The following is a 21,734-nucleotide window of genomic DNA, read 5'->3' as shown; positions in this document are numbered from 1 at the left end:
AAGCTCTTCTAAATCTGAAATAATGGAGTAAATGCTTGGAAACGTGCACCAAAAATGGCAAACAAAGAAGTGCACGATACTTTTATTTTAATAACACAGCAGCTGCTTCCAATTATGTTGTAGGGCTTTCTCAGTTGGAATGACAAAACAAACATTACAGAAACACAGCAGAAAATCCTATTACTTAACGATTTCTGGATATACTGATGTAGACATTTATGGTTAAATCACAGCTACCTACCAAAAAAGTAAAAACAATAGTTTGTACACAACTTCAAAAACAATTCTATGTTATAAGCTTTTAACTTTCCTACAGATACCATCAATACTATTGTTGTGCCATTGTGTGATAACTCGAGTAAATGAGAAATCCTCACATGTACATTCTTCAAAATGTTGTCACTGGAATGTAACATCAATGGACTTTGATAACAGTAATGGATTGTCTTCACGCTATGGGCACTGTTAACTCGAAGCATTACACTGCGTGAAAGTCAGTAAAGTACTGCTCTGCATTGAAATTAGAATAAAAGAATTGAAGTTTAAACATTCAACACTGATCTACAATAAATGCATGTTCAAACAAAGATCTATATATATACATTTTTTCTGACAAAAAATTCCACCTTGCTTTTGAGCAAATGATGAACTCTTAACTACATGGCAAAGTCTCATGTCCTCTGTAGTGCTTACAACCTTACAATGGGAAATGCATTTACAGTCAGAAATCCATAATCAAGCAACAAACATCACAATAATTCAATATCTTACAATTTATGTCTAATTTAATGATGACAACGACGACAAAATTGGAGGAATTAGGCCTTATACAGAGGGGTAACAGTAATCCTACTCCCTACATACCACTCACGAATGGAAAAGCAAAGAAGAAACGTTATTCTGGTACACTATCCTCCACGACACACTGTAAGCTGGTTTGTGAAGTACATAAGTATGTATGTTTATAACTACTTTTCTTTTACCTCTGTTTCCCTAGACAGACTCTGAGCATCCATGTTCTCACACATCTGCAGCTCCTCGTACGTAATCTTTGTCACTCTCCTGAAGTTTTACTTTCAATAGGGGTGTTCTGTTGTAATTTCTTTCAAGACAGCTCAATTATGAACACAAAACACACCTCCACCAAAAACACGGTACTTGGGAGTTACTAGCTATTTGACAACAGTATTTACTTATCAATTACACACCAACATAAACTCCTTAAAAAAAGGAAGGGGAGGGGACAGGAATAATTATGCTTCAAAATTAATTTATTTAAAATATAATACTTTATATCAATATAAAAATTTAAGTATTATGTCACCTGAAGCCGTATCTTCTGAACCTGGGATAGATTTCCTGAAGCGCGGTATAAACCTACAGTTTTCATGTTCTCATCCTTGCTTTCTATGACTTCCACACATTTTCGAACAAACAAAGGAATGAACGGTTCTTCATTACAAACATCTGGTAGGTGACAGCCAAATACTGCTTCATCTGCAAAGACATTAATTTCAAAAGTTACAACAATTTTTTATATTTATTTCATTTCATGTTCAAATCTACATCTACAACTATATATATACTCCACATGAAAACCTTTCTCTTTAGTCTACTGCAAATGCCAGTTCTCTTAACTTGCACAACAGTGTTTCGTGAAAGTAACTTTTTCTTACACTGTATATTGATCAAAGCTACCAGTAAAAAATCAAGCAGCACCATCTCCCAATAGCTTTGACATCTTCCTTTACTCTGACCTGGTGGGGATACCAAACAATTTAAGAGTACTCAAGAATGGGTCACCCAAGTGTTCTTACAAGTTCTTTCCTAGAAATCTATGCTATTACTGACCTTATGTACTTGTTCCATTTCAGGTAGTTTTTCAGGATTACACCTAGATATTTGAACATTGCAGGATTATTTTTCCTACTTATCTGCATTAGCTTAAATTTTTCTACATTTAGAGCAAACTGTCATTCATCACACCAAATAAATTTGTATCCTATTTCAGTCAACCACAACATTTCCTGCGCAATATAGCATAATCAGCAAACAGACACAAATTTCTGCTCACCCTGTCTGTAAGATTGTTTATGCATACAGAGAACAGGAATGGTCCTGTCACATTTTCTTGGGGTGCACCTGATGTAACCTTTGTCTCTGATTAACATTCACTGTCCATAACAAAAATATGCTGGATTCTATTACTTAAAAAGTCTTCAAACCAATCACATATCTGAGTACCTATTCTGTATGCTCAGACCTTTGTTAAGAGTCTGCAGTGTGGCACTGTATCGAACACTTTCCAGAAACTTAGAATATGGAGTCTTCCTGTAGCTCTTCATCCATGGTTTTCAGGATATCGTGCAAGAAAAAGATAAGTGTAGTTTGTATGAGCAGTACTCTATAAATCCTTGTTTGTTTGTGGCCAGAAGCATTGCTCACAAGGTATTTGATTCTATTTGAACTCAAAACACATTCCAGAATTCTGCAGTGAATCTACATTAACAATATTGGTCTGTAATTTTTTCAGTCCATTCTTTTATTCTTCTTGTAAAATAAAATAAAATAAATGATAATCATTGTGCAGTTTTTTTCTTTCCCCCCTCCCCACAAGGTTATACAGGACCTTCACCACTGTCAGGACTTTCAAAGGAACCATCCTGGCATTTGAATGAAGCATTATAGGGAAATCACAGAAAACCTAGATCAGGATGGCCAGATGCAGGGTTAAACTGTCGTCCTCCTGAACGTAAGTCCAGTGTACTAACCACTGCACCACCTTGCCTCATGTCAGCAGAGTACTATGCAACTCTACTAGAAACTGCTCACCCACTACCACTGAGATGTTGATTTACTATGAAACTTTTCACAGTCTAAATACATAGCTGAACACAGTCATGCACTACTATGCCACAATAAATATTTCCTTAGTAATTTCAGCAGACATTTCTTTTGTGGAGAAGCAGTACTGGTAAAGGTCAAAAAACTGTTTTGCAGTAGCACGCCATATTAAACAGTTCTCTAGTAATATGAACAGTCTTCTTTCTTTTGTGGAAAATGTAGTACTATTGATATCGATTTCAGTGTAAACTTATTTATTTAGGGACCCAGAACAAGCAGCAGTGCACATAATGAGACACAGGTTAAAATATTTTATTACCTTTATTACCAAGTCTTTTTTTTATATAAAAAATATTGACAATTTCCTATGCTAAAATGTTAAGCTTATAGGGTTTGATTTCTCTGTTTTACACACAATGGTACTGGGAGACCCACACAAAGTTCTATGGAAGTGAGTGCAACATATATTAAAACTGAAAATGAGGTTTGTACAAAGTAGCAATGATTATTCTGATTACTTTACTGAATGCTGATCTGAAATTCTCGGACACCATTTCAAAACAGTTGAATGTTACCTAAGGCTACATCCAATTACTTAACTAAAATAAAAGTAATGTTTGAGCATATCATATAGTGAAGTATTGGCTTGTTTCTGGGTGTATCTAATTCAGATGCTGAGGATTTAGATGGCTATGATTCAGAAAGAGATAAAGTGTATGCACCAGATCCATCCAGATCTGACTGACTAGACACTATAACTATTTTCAGCTCTAAACAAGGAAGACACCACCAACACAGATTTCTAGAGAACAAATTAACAAGTAATTGAAATTAAAACACACCAACTACAAAGATGTAAAAGTCCAGAAGAATTTCAACATTTGTGTTTGTTCACAAAATTGCAAAGAAAAACCGTCTTTTAAGTTTAGAATACGATGCTGTCATAATTTCTGGCAAGTTAGTGTATTAATGGACAGAGTGTACACATTCTAGCTGTAATAAAACAAAACCACTCTTTTTGATGGAACTACATCTTAGTTTTGACATAATTTGCTGAGAAATATTGTGTTGCACCTTAGCAAAATCAAATAAACATGGAGATACTACAATGAAGAAGATGAGATCAGACTGCTTTGCTAATCATAAAGAGGACAAATAAGGTGGTTATAACGATCTTTATATGAGAGGAGTAGAAATGATGAAACAGCAAGAATACGCAAGGACCACTCACATTACCCAAGAGAATGTTGTGATACTGAATATCTTCCTCTGGATCTGACATTACAGGATACGAAACGAGCATACAAAAAAATAAGTTACTGTACCAGCACACTTATTACAGGAGAATATTTTTAACACATTAATATGAAATTCAAGGATCTGTGAAAAAGATACATGAATGAAATATGAAATGTGTGCATTGACGGTTCACAGTATCATTATGGAAGCAAATAAACAAAACTTGCACATGGAACATAACAGTAAAGCTGACACCTCGGGAAAGGCCCAAGACTTGTGAAAGACAATAATAAAGAAAACTAAAGAAGATTCCTGCCTAGCATTTAACTTTGACAGAATCTTAAAGTTACAACTTATATCAATGAACTAGCTCTGTTGTCACAGTTCTAGAGGGTAGAATCAGGCATTTACAAGTTTGCATCTTAATCATCCTCTACAGAAAGTCACAGCCCTGAGTGCCACAACAAATATTTTGAGCTTTTAAACTGCAAAATCACTTTGGTACCATTCACTGAATTATAGCATCATCATCATCATCATCATCATCAGTTATCTGCTATATTAGCAGGCCCTTTGCCTCTCCATTTTCTGTGATCCATTGCTTCCTTCTTAAGGCTGCTGTATGTTGTACCGTGCATCATGTCATCCAGTATCTGGAATCTCTTCCTTCCTTGCTTCCTTTTCCCTTCTACATAACCTTCTAAAACTGTTTTTATCAGTTCGTCATTCTTTCTTAATATATGCCCAATCCAATTTCTTTTTCTTCTCTTTATTACATCTAGTAACTGTCTTTTCTCTCCCACTCTTCTCAGTACCTCTTCATTTTTTACTCTGTCCATCCCACTTATTCTTTCCATCTTCCGCCATGTCCAGATCTCAAAAGCCTCCAGCCTTTCTCTGTCTTTTTTCCTCATAGTCCATGTTTCAGCGCCACATAGAAGAACACTCCATACAAGACATTTTATGAGTCTTTTTTTTGAGTTCTCTGTCCAGACCGCTGCAGAAGATTCTCCTTTTCTTATAAAACGCCTCTTTAGCCATTGCTATCCTTGTTTTAATTTCTGTGGTGCACTTCCAGTCGGTGTCTATCCTGCTTCCAAGATACTTAAAATTTTGCACCTGTTCTAGTGTTTCTCCATTCAGCACAATTTTTATTTCCTTATTTCCTCCTATTGCCAATACTTTTGTTTTATTTGTGTTAATTTTCATTCCATATTTTTTTCCGTTAGTTGCAATGGTGTCCACCAAATCCTGTAATTCTTTTTCCCCTGTGGCTAGAAGGACCATGTCATCAGCAAATCTCAAGCACGCTACTCTTCTTCCTCCAATTTCTACTCCTTTGTCATCTAATGAGCATTGGTCAATCATATTTTCCAAGTACAGGTTGAAAAGAGTAGGTGATAAACAGCATCCTTGTCTTACTCCTTTCCCTAGTCTGATCCAGTTTGTACTTTCTCCTCTCACTTTAACTGAAACTTTTTGATTAAGGTACAATGAGTTTATAAGTCTTCTGGTTTTCCAGTCCACTCTCTTTTCCCTCATAATAGTCGCCAGCTTGTCCCAAACCACATTGTCAAATGCCTTTTCTAAATCGATGAAGCACATATGTAGGTCTCTTCCTTTTTCAATAAACCTTTCTCCCAAGATTCGTAGGAGCCCTATTGCATCTCTGGTGCCCGTATTCCGTCTAAAGCCAAACTGCTCCTCGCCGAGATTCTCCTCTATTACTTTTTCAAGTCTTTTATTAATTATTCTTAACATCACTTTGGCTGCATGTGAAATGAGGCTGATTGTCCTGTGCTCACTGCATTTCTTGGTTCCTTGTTTTTTCGGTAATGGAATCATTACTGTTGTCAAAAAGTCCTCAGGCCATTCACCACTGTCATTTATTTTATTACATAACCTCAATATTTCTCTTATTCCATTGCGGTCCAAGTATTTCAGTATTTCTCCCGGTATTGTATCTGTACCTACTGCTTTGCCATTTTTCATTGCAGCAATGGCAGACTTTACTTCTTCCATTATGATGGTCGGTCCTTTCTCTTCATCACTTACACTGTTGTGTGATTCAAGTTCCAGAGTTTCTGGTTTGCTATTTGTGTCATATAGCTCTTTTACATATTCTTCCCATCTCTGGAGGACATAGTCACGATCTTTGTACACCACCTCTTCGTCTTTATTCAAAATTTCCATAGTAGCACTTCCTGCTCTGTTTTGTTCCCATGTCATAGTCTTTACTATAGCATATCCCCCTCAAACAGTGCATATCTGTTTTCAGTTGAACATCTAACAAATAAAGTCAAATGAACAACACTTAATAACAAGTTTTTTGTCATGCCATATCACCTGAAGCATTTAAAGGGATCCATGTGAATTACATCCTGAAATTTTTAAACCACTTAGTAGGCAATAAATGTTGACTTCTTAGTAGAAAGCTTCTACAGCATTACGTCATCCAAGGATTACTAAGCTGGTTATGAAATTGATGCCAGGCCACAATCTTTGGGGAGGCGCCTAACAACATCAAGTGTAAATGTGGTGAAAACCATCCCATGAAATATTTATGGAAATGTTCAGCATGATCCCCTTCCTCTACAAAACTGTTTCTGGCAATGCAGAACACTCTGTTGCCAATTACGAGTCAAAAGTAGTATAATATAATTTTGTGTTTTATTGTAATATCTAATTGTGTAAATGGTGTTTCTGCGAGGAAAATTACAACTACAATACATGGGTAATTCTTGTATGGGCATACTTTAGGCACTGGTATACCATGACAGCTCCCTGTTCTCTATACATCTGCATTCCATATACATGTACACATGTAAAAAACCAAAGAGGAAAAAAGGGTTAACACTGCACTTGGAACACACAATGCTCCCATTTTTCATTTTTAAAAAAGATTCCTGTAGAATTTAATATTCTAATACAGCAGACAAATGATCATAAAGAGCTGCACTTGGTATCCTCAATCCACCTATTACTGTAAAATAAGCCTACGATTTAATGCAAGTTATTAGATTGTGAAACAATTCCCTTTTGTGATCGGTCTTCCCCCAACCATGTATAGAAAAATTCATCAGGTGAAAGTTTAGATACTCTTTCATTTCTCTTTTATAAACACCCTAAGTATTGGTTCTACCAATCACAGGGATCTTGACTTCTTTTTACAGGAGTGTGCAATACTGAATTATCATTATCATATTAAGTTTTGAAATTTTACTTTACTGATGAGATTGAAGTAAGTTTCCGTAACTCTTACTTTTTAAAATTCCTCTCTGTTCTAAGGCTTCTTTTAGTGGCCTTCGCAGAAAAAAGTTCTTCAGGCGAGTATGTATGCCAATTTGTTGGTCCTCTGGACTCGACGCTAAATCCTCCAAGCTGCCCTCTTTATTTTTATCTGAAGAAATAAATAATAATTTATTTTCATAAATAATGAGAAACATATAGATATTAATCATTCACCATGCAATGAAAGGTAATTGCAAATTTCATTGTATTTTGCATCAGGAGAGTGTGATACAATAACTAATAGTAATTCAAAGTGCATGCTGAAAAGTAATGCCACCAAATTTTTTATTCTGTTCTCAATATTGGTTGAGGTATTGTATGTCATGCACTCTGTTAACTTTCCCACTTCGCTGACACAAGTTGCAACCCTCTACCACTAGAGGGCTCCGAACTGTAGCACGTAATATGGCGGTGTGTAATGTAACTATATCAGTGTATGTGAAACAGCACGCTATAACTGAATTTCACAAATTCAAAGAGTTCAGCCACACATGGAGCAGCCTCTCCTTTAGCATGACAATGCCAGACCACATACGAGTGCTGCGACATCTGCAACAATCGAAAGCCTTGGGTCCAAAGTCACTGAGCATCCTTCATACAGTGCCAACTTGGCTCCATCTGATTTTCACCTGTTTCAAAAACTTAGGGAACCCCTTTGGGGACTTCGCTTTGTTTGTGATGAAGTGGTACAAACAGATGTGAGGTTGTGACTCCCTCAACAAAGTGGAACATTATTCCATGACAGTACCATCAAACTTGTCTCTTGTTGGGTAAAATGTCTTTCTCACCAGGGTGGGTATGTTGAGAAATAAATATGTAGATACGAACAATAAATATAAAGAGTGTTAATGAAGTTGGCTTTATTTAAAAACCTATAAGAGTTTCCACATAAAAAAATCTGGAGGCATTACTTCGCAGTACATCCTTTTAAACAGTAAAAGAAGATTTTAGACAAGTTAAGTGTACTCAAAAGGTGAAAAAATTATTGTTCACAGAGCAGAGGATGCTGTAAGAAATGAATGAGTGGTACTGAATTAAAGAGATAGCCAGCTAAGTTTCTGATTACTGTTGTACTAATAAACTGAAGTTCTATTCAGCAATCATGACTGTCTTTGGCAAGTGGTGCACAATCTTCTCACAAGCTGTGCACTGAATTTTGAGTAAATATTTTCATTTTTTTAAAGACAGGGCAACAAATTTCACTCGAAGCATGGCCACTATATTCAACATGTCATTTTCAATAAATATGTGTATGTTCCAATGAAAACATTACAGAAGCTTCACAGTTAAGAACTGTTATTTGTGATGATTAAAAACAGATCTGTTAGAAACATCTAGATTGTAAAAAAACTATCTTCAACTTAGCCCACCCGGCTAACCACATGGTCTAACGCACTGCTTCCCAAGCGGGAAAGCGTGCCGGTCCCTGGCAAATCTGACCGGCAGATTAGTGTCCTGGTCCGGTGTGACAGCCAGCCTGTGGATGGCTTTTAAGGAGGTTTCCCATCTATCTCGGCGAATGTGGGATAGCTCTCCTTACACTATGTCAGCGATTCCTGCACAAACACTGTCTCCACATACGCGTACACCATAATTACTCTACCATGCAAACATTTGGGCTTACACTTGTCTGGTATGAGACGTTCCTGGGGGAGTGGGGGGAGGGGGCTCCACTGGGGGCCGAACTGCACAATAACGCTGGGTTCGATGTGGGGCAGCTGTGGGGTGGATCGACTGTTGTGGCCTGTTCTGGGGTTGTGTACCACTGAGGGCTATGGCGGCATGAAGCCTCTCCATTGTTTCTAGGTCCCCGGTTTAATACACAACACATACAATCCTCAACTTATGAGAAACACAATCACTGGAACTTTTTAAGAGAAGCTGTTTCATCAAATTCTCTTTTGATTTAAATGATGGAGTTTCAAAAACACAGCAAAAATTACTGTGCTATGATTATGCTACTGACTGGAATGCAGTTATACTATCACCTGCGTATGAAATGTTTGGAGAATTACTGTGAGGTCACAAAACATATCCTCACTGTACAATAAAACTGTTGTGCAGTAACTGTGGACCAAAAGATTGTAATCCACTGCTGCCTCCAACAGCCCTATTGTTCTCCACATTCACCACTTACAGTAAATAGAATATGTGTAAACAGAGTATGCATGTACACAACTTTTAAGTTGGAATACAAAAAGTAGGCCTACTCTATGAAGTGACATATACAACCTTATTGTCAAACAAACACTCATCATACCACAGAAATAAATGTTAGAAAATATGAGAAAAGAAATAGAAAAGGTTTTCATAAAATGTGGCAAAATAGGGCATGTGTTCAAAATTACAAGAAAATAACTGCATTTTCAAGTTTTGGACCAAAAAGGGAACTAATTTGCCAATGCCCAGATCATTGTTGGCTGCAACAGTTAAGATTTGGAGCTGAAGGGTGTGGGGGGGGGGGGGGGGGTAAGGGATTGACAGATTATCTTCAAATTAAAAGCAAAGCCTGTATTAACACCTCTAAGCTGTTACTTATATTCATTTTCAGGTTCCCCTATAATCTAAGGCAATAGAGCCATTATATCTCTTACTTCATTTTACCATTGGTAAATGCTCAACAGTCCGAGTTTAGTTTTCACATTATAATTTTAAATAATACAGCATATCACACATTCTTTTTGCAGTAAAAACAACCAACTTCTTTCAATTAATATCCTACGGACTTGTGTATATGATGCTTGTACTAAAATATCAGTCTACTTGCATCAGTAATAAGTAGCAAATACCATTAAAAACAAAAAATTGCAGACTTTATGTGGTAATATTTTTCTGATACTCAAAAGTGTTCCATGAAACTAAACAAATTGTGTATTCCATTAAGAATTGAATTAAATCTAGCTTTTTGAAGAAAGTATTTGTTCCATTTAAGATCAAACAACAACAACTGAAAATGCCATATGCTTCATTGCTGTGGCCGATTCAGATTTGATTTCAATCTCATCTATCCACATCTTGACACAGTCATATAGAGGTTCATCACAAACAGTGAAATGAGCATGTGTTAGTATATTTTGCAAGTGTTTCCCTTTTTGACCACTTAATATACTATTTACTCAAGAACTGGTGCTTGTACCACATACAGAACCTTGGGTATTTCTGTAATTTTTCCCCTCACTGAGAAAGGGACTCCAACAGATTTCCACGTTTGAAAATTTCTCATTGAATGTGTATATAAAAAGTTCATTATGAAACAGTTATTGATGATTCTTACCACCACAAACTGCTAAACACTACTGACATTTTGAGTGATTACTGGGATTTTATTATTTGAAGCATTGTCATATGTTAAACTACAGTACGTGCAATTTACAAAGACTAACATTTTGTCGGTGTCTTCAAAGTCTATTTCAGACATATGTACCCTTATGGTACCATTTAACTTATTAGTAGCATTTTTGTGAGAAATCAAACTCCTCTTAAATGAGACTGTATTTGGTGTATTGAGTTTACGTGAAAGAGAGATGGGAATGGGGATGTGAAAATTACAAGTAATGTCCATAATCTTTGAGCAAATAAGAATAAATGAAAGTTCAGAAAAATAATTATAGAAGGTGAAGTGAAATACTGTTAACGACATTACAGTTCAAGTGAATTTGCATGCACACATGATGGAGAGGGACACACTTAAAAATTAGAGAAAATAGAAATGGAATACATCACAGCAGCCTGGAAGCCAAAGACACAACTTCACTGGACTAAGATAATGACACAAATGAACAATTACTAAAAGATAATTCTCCTTTCTGTTGCTCTACTGGAGTTTTACTCCCCACAGAAATTTTAGAGCTCAGATAATTCTCCTTCTTCTTTCCACTTTCACTCTTTGCCTTCCAATTAATCACTTTTTTTACCTATTACAGCACCTGAAGTGAGATGAATTACTGAATTATAACAGACATACAGAATTCGTTTTAAACAAGCTCCCCCCCCCCCCCCCCCCCACCCTCCCTCCCCCAACACACACACACACACACACACACACACACACACACACACACACACACACGTGCACAAACAAACACAGAGAAATAGATAGATAGGGGGAGAGGGAGACATACAACAAAGAAAACTCATACTAATACAAAGGTGAAAGCATTCCAAATGAACAAAGGATGTGTTTCTGGAAGATGTAGTTTTCTCAGGTTCATGATCCAAAGTTTCAGTAATTTCTATGTCACAGGTTAGTTAAAACACCATTTAAAATGCACTCATGGTTACAGATAGTGATCATGATTTCAAACACATAGTGGAATCAGCATATACACACAGGACAGTACAACATTAATAGAAACATACTTTTCACAGAGCGTGATCTGTCAATCCTTGGAACTTTTCTGTTTTGATTGGGAGAAATGGCTTGATTCAGAAAACTTCCCACATCTTTTGTAGAAGAGGAATTTCTGAGTCCTGACTCCTTTGTCTGAAAACAAAACATTATCAATTTACACATGATGACAGTAACAAATTGCAAATGACAAGGAGTCATCTCAGGTAAGGTCATCTTACAACTTATTCATGACTGGTAATGAATCTAAGATTTTCCGCAGTAGCCAGAAATGTTTAAAAAAGGCTAATGAAATAGCACAAAACTTGGTAAAAACACATCCCTTTATGAATGTCATTTCCAACTGCAGAATCAGTTGATTACCAATCATTTAAAACTGAATGCTGCCATAACTGCAACTGATCAATTACAAACTGGTGTAAATGAACAAACTGGACAAAACTATCTCCCGAATAAGGTTATCCTCTCTCACAGATAATGATTTTATCTCTCAACCACTGGTCTGCATTCTATTTGACAGTGAGCAGTGTGCAAGGAAGAGGTCTAGATTCTCTGTACTTTGTGCAAAACATTCCTGATCCTTAACAGCGAGTTTGAATTTCCTCACAACTGATATCGAATTTGGTTCAGTGCAACTTAATTCTTCTATTGAGAAACTTATTATAGCCTGAATAATAGGAAAACCAGTTACTTACAGAAGGAGCAGCAAGAGATTAGGAGACTACAATACGTGCACAAAATACATGCCTCGATGAATTTTTTAACATGTGAAAGATCTCACCAGTGTCTGAGGGCACAAAATGCAACTATTTACAGATCATGATCCACATTAGAATACAATGTTCACACTTGGTTAACCCTTTCATATTTGGTTCCTTCTGGTTAATCGGCAGCACTCTTCCTGGGACTATCATGAGCACTTGTGACAAGCTGGATTATGACCTTTCAGACTTGGATCACAATGTTAAGACTTGCACATATAGCTCAGGGGTACATTCCACATGAGGAATTTACTATTGTAGGTGACTGTGTTTGGAATGCACCAAAGGTTTTTTTAGATTTCCTCATAACTGATATTGAATTTGGTTCAGTGTAACTTAATTCTCTTACTGAGAAACTTATTACAGACCAGAATTAATTTAACAGCAGAGGGTCTGATCCTGATGACAGCTGATGCAGCACTCTGTTGCCCACTGCTCCTTACTGTTGTGTATGAAATAGTACACAATAGTTTCCTGTATTTGTGTCTTTGCTAATTCAAAGTTTGGAGTGACTCACTTTCAGCATTTGTATGTTCTATCCTTTCCTTTTTCCAAATGCTACATTTCTTTTGATAAAATATAGTTGTTGAGAGAGCAAACCAAGATTCAACTTTAACATAAAGTGATTTGTTGCTGACAGGCATACCCAATTACTACTAACACAACAAAATTATGTTTTTCTTCACAACAGAGAAGTAGTTTACATATCCAGAAACTCCCATTTCTTACACCACAGAGTAACTCTTCATAGCTGGAAATCATAACCAAATGTGTATCAAAATTCTAATAAATGTACTTATATTGTTAAACAACAACAGAAGTCTGATAATCTGGCTCAATCAGGACCAGCCCAGTGCCGAAGTCTCTAAAATGCCGGACTATCTTACTACTGATATAGGCTTAGCCATACAGCAAAAACAGCTGTAACACGATGTTTTGCAATAAAATGTTGATTAGCAGAATCACTAAGTAAATTGACTTTAGTTCAAAATTAGGGCAGCACCAAATTTTTATTGAACACATTTTGTTTACTCAAATGTACTGTACAATACTGTAGTTTGACTTTTAAAAAAATCTCTAATACATTTTTCTTTTTGAGATCATTGTTGCTTGGCATAAAGGCTATTTCTAATGATGTGTATATCAACAAGTAAAAGAGGCACTACAATTAGCATTACACTCAGCAAAAATCATGAATTTATTTAAGGACTCTGTGGCTTCTGCGCAGCCGATTCCCTCCTTTTCTTCTGTTTCCTAATCTGAGTCTCGCTCTCCAAGATAGTGTATAGGTTGGGGGTTTACTACACTTTGGATTGTGTCCTAATCATCAGTTGGTTCCTGCTTGACAGGTTCACTGTTATATATTTGAATCTACTCCGCAAGTTACTCTTAAGACACGTTTTCCATAGGATTGTGGTTGGTTACACTGCTTACAACATCCAAAACTTCAGACACTGTTTCAGGATGTTGTTGTTCCTTCTCAACTGTCTGTGATGTTGAATCAAATGTAGGATCCACAGTTGGCCGAACTTTTCTCCTGCACTGCTGTGAAGTGATGTTTTGTACTTTAACCCAAGATAGTGTGATAGCTTACACAGCATTTTGTACACTACACTTTTTTTGAAAGTCAGTTACATCACACTCAATATTCAACAGGAAGTGAATGAAAGAGCCTCCTATAAAAAAAACACACACACACACTCAGAGTCGATCCAGTGGTTAAATTAGTGACATAACATTAGGTGTGACAAGTGCAGCAAATACGATTCCAGAAAATAAGCCAGCTACTGGTGGATGCACTTTACAGCCAAAAGAAGGGTAGCTCTGCTATCTTCCGGTAGACCAAGGTTTTTGAAGCTTGCTTTGACTTGTCACACAAAATGATGAAAAAAAAGTTTTGAAAAGAATGGTGGTCATCCGCACATTTGATTGAACATCATAATGAACAGACAGGCAAGTTCATAAAGTTCTTAAATGCCTGACATTTCCCAGGTTTACCAATTTTTTTTAACCCTTCAGCTGCCTTTTCACCTCCCCAGCTATAGTACACATTGGTAAACACTGCCATAGTAGCACTGTTTCATTTAAATTTTAAATCTGATAAGCTGTTAAGGTGATTATCTGCAATTATTTCTTCAAACTTATCTTCATATTTTTCTGCTGAGCCCTATTTTCCTGAAAGTGTTTCTCCAGTTCCATTAACTCATCGAATTCCATGCCAAAACTTAGTTTCTGGCCCAACCATCAGAAAAACTGCATGCACGCACCATCAGAAAAACTGCATGCACCTTCTGCAACACCTAAATCTGGTTGAAATTTCTTTGCCTTTTCAATAACCACTGACCGCTTTACTGGCTTTCCTTCAGAGCATACTGCACTGAGCCATTTGTACAACATGCTATCTGTTCAGGTTTTGGGTTTTTTAATGTTTGTCTGGAAGACGATTTTTTAGTTGGTAACAACTGAGATACAAATTTCATTAGTTCATCTTTTTGTTTTTATGTCATAAAAGGTTGACAAGCCAATATTAAATTCATTTATTGAAATATTTCCACTCTCACCTTTCTGCAGGCATTTGATGATTTTCAGTTTCCAGTTGACTATCAGAGTTACATGTTTACGTTTCTCTCCTGATTCAGAACTTGAAGAAGGTTTCAGTTTTGAGAACACTGTCACTGCTTAATGTCAATAAAACTTCCAGACGTCATTTTGACATTTACATTCACTACTGTAATACGGATCCTAGATCACAATAAAAAACAGTGGAAACTGCTCACAATCAAAACAATGAATTGAACCTGTGTTTGGTGACAGCTGAGACCAGCTGAGTAAAGTCTGAATGCTCCTGACTGATCTTGAACAATGCCAATTGCATCTAACAATAGCAGACTCGTAGCAGACACTTCCGAGTGGTTCTGAACCTGGAATGGTACCAGCTACTGGGCTGCCTAGGCTGTTGGATGGCAAGCTAATGGAAGTCTACTGTTGTAGCATTGATTTATATAACGATAAGCAGTTAATCCAATCATGATATGAAACATGTACAAGTATATGTTATTTGACAAACGTTTACATCTATGGTAACCCACTGAGCTATCACACAGACATCGGGCACCAGCCGATGTCTCCGATATCAGTCATCATCGCATGACTGGTACATACGACACAAGCTTGGCCGCCAGGGGGAGACATTGCGGCAGAGTAACCGTGCGTGAGGTATGCACAAGTGCCTCCCAGCACCACCTGCGGCAAGCCATCTGCATATGCAACTGCTGCATGACAACTACCCTAAGTCTGCTCTCACTCATCGTGCTATGTAGTATGCTAGCTAGAACCGTACTATGCCATAGATTGAATCTGTTGCGAACTATCGTCATGCGAGATAATTAAACACACTTGTTCTGGAAGTGTCATCTCGAGGGTTTTCTTTTCTTTTCTTTTCGAGTTACAGTATAATTGGAGACGATCACAGACATTTTTCGTGTTTGTTATGTAACTATTGACTGTGTGCAACAAGCTCCTTCACCAGAAGTGTCGATGGAAGTCACTACAGCAATTTCTACGACAGCAGTTAGAGGGACAGTAATATCTGGAGGCCTTGTTGTCCTCATTGCTGTCCCAGCCATTGGGTGCAAATTCACCATCATTCCCACCTTACAATGAGAAGGCGGTAGAGCAGCAAGCATATGAGAAGTGCCTCCGGCAGCACTTCGCCGCATTCCAGGTAACTGCTCTAGCTGTGGTAAGATCGCTTTTACTGTAATGGATCTCACCCAGTACATATCAGCTTTTGTGTAAATGGAATCGGCACACGTGATGCTTGGCGAAATGTGTGCTCTACTAACTACCTACTTTCACTGACACTGCCATGTCATTGCATTCCATGTGGAATTTTATCAGTTGTCACAAACAGCATAGTCAGTCACTGCGTGTGCAGGGACTCAGTAAAAAATGTTGTTTGTGACTCCAGTAACTAAGGAAGTGTATGCAGAGGTGACGATTAGGGATGCAATTATTTGGGTGGCTCTTGATAAGTAGTAGGGCTGTTGATAAAATAAAATAAACATTTGAAATTGTTCTTTTGAAAATGTAGTAAAACATAATTTTACTTTAATTGTGTGAAGGAATCCTACTACTTTTTGAGCTTGCATCATGTCCAGTCTTTCTCTTTGACCATGTGAAGCAAGTTAGGTCTGTTAGAATAGGGGGGGGGGGGGGGATGGAATAACATGATTTCAGATGTTAAGACATACCACATCAGCTGCATTAAAAAACAACAATTTTTAACACAGCTAGTGTGCTATTTTTCACATCGGCATTCTTCAAAAACAGTTGCTGAAAATTATGAACAAAGTTCTAAATGACAAGACTAGTCTCTGTAGTGGGCTGAGAAATGTGAGGGTTGGGTTGTTTGGAGGAAGAGACCAAACTGCGATGTCATCGGTCTCATCGGATTAAGGAAGGACGGGGAAGGAAGTCGGCCATGCCCTTTCAAACGAACCATCCCGGCATTTGCCTGGAACGATTTAGGGAAATCACGAGAAATGTGAGGGGAAATGCTGACTTAAATGGCACATGTTGCTACCGGCAGAAACTGGAACGTTTAACTTCACCACGCAATTTTGGCACTACAACTGCTAGTTCACTGGCATTTACAGAAATGAAAAAACTGAAGTAGACATGAAGTGTTCTGGACAAATCCAATATGTGACGAAACCAAACAATGGACCCATCAGACACCTTTTATTGTGCCACTTAAAAGCAGTTAGTGGTTATCACCAAGCACGAATGTGCTTCATTTTCCTATCATTTCTTGCTCTATGGGAGTTAGGCAGGCGGCTAGCTTGTTGATGTACAGAATATCTAATAATAAATCAATACTTACACATACAGCTCTAAAACCGGCAGTATATTTACAATGTGCAGCCGAGACTTTTATAGGCCAGCACATCGATATTTTTTCCGTTTCTTTTTGATATATTGAGGGCTTTTTTAAATTTCAGTAAATCAGATTTCTGATATTTTTAAAAATATCAACAGTTCTAATAAGGAGGTGTGTCAGAAAGTCCTACAACTTGAGGATTCTACTTTGGAGAATGTTTTAAAAATTGCCCAATTCTTAGAAGTTTCCCAGGTCGTAGGCCATTGATTAGAATTCTGGAGCGAGGTGGTTGCCATTGCATCAGACCCAATAGAGGGAAACTTTGCCGACACAGCAAATGTGGCAACAATACAGCGCTTACATCGCCATGTTCCAGCTCCATCTTGTAAACAATTAAAGAAGTCTCGGCCTCCCCGTCTAGCACTCATTTCCTTTGTGACTGGACAGGTTTCGAAAACATGACATAGAAGACTGCCTGACAGGTGGATACAGTGCAAGGCATGCTGGAAGGAAGAGCAGGGCATACTGTGTCTGTCTGCTGGACTCTGGACGAAAACGCTAGTCTCGACAGGACCTAATTGATAATCACTGGAGTCTCAAACCACAGTGGTGTCACCTATGAAACTCTTCACCATGCTCACTTTGTACAATAAATAAGTTCAGCTAAAGAATGACACCGGTACCTCTGTATCCCAGCTAAACTCTCAAACATATATCGAGCTGGAAGTGGCACCCCTTCAATCCACAGCTCACTGCTTGGTGACATGTAAGAAATAATACATTTCACTCAAAAGACAACTCACAATCATGGTGACATACAAAATTGTTGTACACCACTTCACCTTCTTTTCTCATCACAGAGATGTGTGTGGCAGCAGCCATGGCCAAAGACACCATCTTACCACAGATATTGCCTATGGCAATACATACGACAGTGCTGGCCACAGCACATTACCGGCAGAGTCTCCAACCTCTTGCAACATAACTTCCACCTCTGCCATCAGTTATCCTACTAACCATGAATCTACGGCCTCCCAAGGTGGTCCTGCCAGAAACTCTGTGTCCAGTAATCGAACGGCTTTTGCACCAAGGTCACAGAGGCAACTTACAAACTAAACTGCTCACCTGGGCATAGACTGGCTTGGGGAACGTCTTCTCAACAACAGTCATCAGTGCGAATAACAATAAGTGGCTCCCCACCAAACATTCTCAACCCGGCTGATGCCCTCACATCCGTGGGAATGGGCTCATGTCAACTTCATGGGCCCCTTACTGACTACAACACAGCTTATTGTCCTCGATGTGTACTCCGACTTTCTGTACATCACCAACTGTTGGTCCACGAGTGTGGAGGCTGTGATCAAGCTCTCAGCAGAATTTTCAGTACTCAAGGACCTCCTCTTGCACTGGCATTGGACAATGGACAACAATTTCGTTTCCAGGTTTTCAGCAAGTTATGCTGCAGAAATGGCATTCAATACTTGCTCTCTCTGCCTTTCCATCCCCAAGCAAATGGCAAGGCCAAAAGACTCATGTGAACTTTTAAAACATAGATGAAGAAATATATGGCTGACACTCCTGTGAGTGAGGCACCAACTTTTTTTTTTCTTCCCCCCCCCCCCCCCCCCCCCCCCCCCCCACACACACACACACACACACACTCTGGTGCGGTTGCACCTATGGTACGGCTATCTGTATCACTGAGGCATACAAGTCAACCAACTCTCACAAGGTCTGTAGTTCGTTGGGGGATAGAGTTTTACATTTAAAATATTTCTCTTCTACATTTCTGTTCCATCTACATGAATACTGTTATCCACACACACACACACACACACACACAAAATTTAACATGAAGTAACAACCAAAACGAAGAGAAGGCAAAAGTCAATCTTTCTGTGACTCCTTAGACAGACGTAATTAACAAAATACACTTAATGGTTCAAAATAGCTAAGCAAATCAGTAGGACACATTACCAATTATTCACCTGAAAACTAGGACATATTCTGGACTCATATAGAAAGTAACTGCAATGCTACACCAGCACTGTAAGAGTAAACTAAAGCTAAGCCTTAATCTCTGACCAGACATAATAGCAGCTTCAACAGGTGACATTAGGGTGGGTACATACTTCTTAAAAATGTGTCATGATTGTCAGTTAGTCTTTGTTGTACTTTGTGGGAGACTGTAGCTGTAATGGGGGTTGGAGGGGGGTGAGAACGATTACAGAAATGATGAAAAATTATATCACCACCTTTTTTTTCCCCAAACACAATGCATAACAAAAGTTGTCCAACTAGAAAAGGTATAGAATAATGCTGGTCACAGACTAGATTTTGTTTTCTAAGAGGATGAAACTGTTAGAAGAGTCTGAAATGTTTTGAAGATCATGAGAAAATTTACAGTAACAGAAGTTTTGTTAGTTTTGAGGTGGAAAGAAGAAAAAATGAATAATAAACAATGAAATATGTGTGTTTTCTTTATCAAGATAGAAAATTATTGACTCTATCCTATTATAGTAAAGGCAAATATTTTAGTGACATTTAACTTGTAGTAAATCATAAATAATAGCCATTTCCAAACAAAGAAAAGAATCCTGAAGCTTAGTTTAAACACCACAGTGCTTTACTAGGCTTTTTCCAGTTGGAGATGCAATGACCTTTCCTTTTTCTGATCTCAGAACTAACTCACCCAGCCAGTTGTAAGGGGACCTGCAGTTTACCGTAGGCTTATCATGATGCAGCTTGCTGTTTTTCACAGTAAAAAAAATCATTGATAGAGCTGAAATAAGCCAGCTCTGTTCTGGTCAAATAAGTGCCTATTTATTTTGCTCCAGCCAGCCTCTGACTTGCTTGTCAGCACCTATGAAAGTACTGGTAGTAACTGGAGAGAGCACACTAGTCAGAAACTCTGACTTACTGGTAACAAGATCTGCTTACCAACTTTAGTATAGAATTGACTATGAAAATGCATCAACAGAACTTTAGAAAGACCAAAATACATTGGAAATCCTATTCATTTCGATCTCAGCATCTTCCTAACAATATGCTTCAACTGCCAATTTAGGCTTACCTTCAATTTCCCGACTTACATAAATTGTGTACTCTTTAATAACAAGATACAACAGATGTGGGTGTTTAACAGTCATATACACTGACAGAAAAAAAATCACAACACCGAGGAGTTGTGGGACATAAACGGAAGTTGGTAGGTGTGTTTCTACATCTGAAACATGGTGCCTATTCAAATTTCACACCACTCACCTAGTAGTGGCACTAGTATCGCCACTATTGGTACGCAACTCAAGTTTGTTTCCAATTCATACTGTAATGGTCATAAGCTTTAGTTGCCTCTGAGATTGAATGTGGTGACTTGATGGTGATAGTGATGCCTTTAAGGTGACAAAGATGCCACTATCAACACCCACCGAGTTTGAACGAGGTCTTGTAATAGGGCAATGAGAAGTTGGATCTTCCTTCTGCGATACTGCATAAAGACTGGGTAGGAATGCCGCCACTGTAGATGACTGCTGGCAGCAGTGGTCATGGTGATATACGACTGCAAGAAGACTGGGATCTGAATGGCCACGTGGCACTACTGAAAGAGAAGACCACTATGTTCAGCAGATGGCTCTGGTGTATCATACTGCAGCTGCGGCAACAATTTTCGCAACAGTTGGTACCACAGTGACACAACCAACTGTTACAAACTGGTAGCTTCAAGGGCAGTTCCGAGCCAGGCACCCTGTAGAATGCATTCCACTGACTCCAAATCACCACCATTAGTGATTTCAGTGGTGTCAAGCGAGAGCTCATTGGTGGGCATGGTGGAGCTCTGTTGTGCTTTCTGATGCAAGCTGTTTCTGTCTCCATGCCAATGATGGATGTGTGTTGGTTAGGACAAGGCCAGTTGAGGGCCTGCAACTAACCTGTCTGTGTACTAGATACACTTGACCTACATCTGGAGTTACAGTCTGGGGTGAAATTTTGTATGACAGCAAGGGCACTCATGTTATCATCTCATGCACCCTGATGGCAAATTTGTATGTCAGTATGGTGATTTAACCTGCTGTGCTGCCATTCAAGAACAACATTCCAGGGGGTTTTTCCATTAGTATAATGTTCACCCACAAATCGCTGTTGTAACCAAACATGCTCCACAAACTGTCGACATGTTGCCTTGGCCTGTTCAATCACCAATCTGTCTCCAGTAGAGCACATATGGAATATCATTGGACGACAACTCCAGTGTCAACCACAACCAGCATTAATTGTCCACATATTGGCTGATGAAGTGCAACAGGCATGGAACCCACAAACTGACATCCAGTACCTGTACAACAAAATGCATGCATCTTTGCATGCTTCA

General features: G+C 38.3%; 1 protein-coding gene across 1 annotated transcript in view; it reads right to left on the bottom strand.

Annotated features, from left to right (window-relative positions):
- The window catches only part of LOC124554991 (rho GTPase-activating protein 12-like), a 229,159-nt gene that overhangs the window by 29,565 nt on the left and 177,860 nt on the right, over positions 1 to 21,734 (bottom strand). Inside the window, exons 9-11 of the mRNA XM_047128731.1 lie at positions 11,734 to 11,857; positions 7,346 to 7,483; positions 1,325 to 1,497 (exon numbers count right to left, since the gene is read on the bottom strand). Coding sequence (XP_046984687.1) covers positions 1,325 to 1,497; positions 7,346 to 7,483; positions 11,734 to 11,857 — 435 coding nt within the window. The remainder of the gene's footprint in view (positions 1 to 1,324; positions 1,498 to 7,345; positions 7,484 to 11,733; positions 11,858 to 21,734) is intronic.

The sequence above is a fragment of the Schistocerca americana genome, chromosome X, assembly GCF_021461395.2.
Source record: "Schistocerca americana isolate TAMUIC-IGC-003095 chromosome X, iqSchAmer2.1, whole genome shotgun sequence".
In the NCBI taxonomy this organism is placed as follows: Eukaryota; Metazoa; Arthropoda; class Insecta; order Orthoptera; family Acrididae; genus Schistocerca; species Schistocerca americana.
Note: the sequence above shows the minus strand (reverse complement) of the source record. Positions and strands in the feature narration are given on the sequence as shown.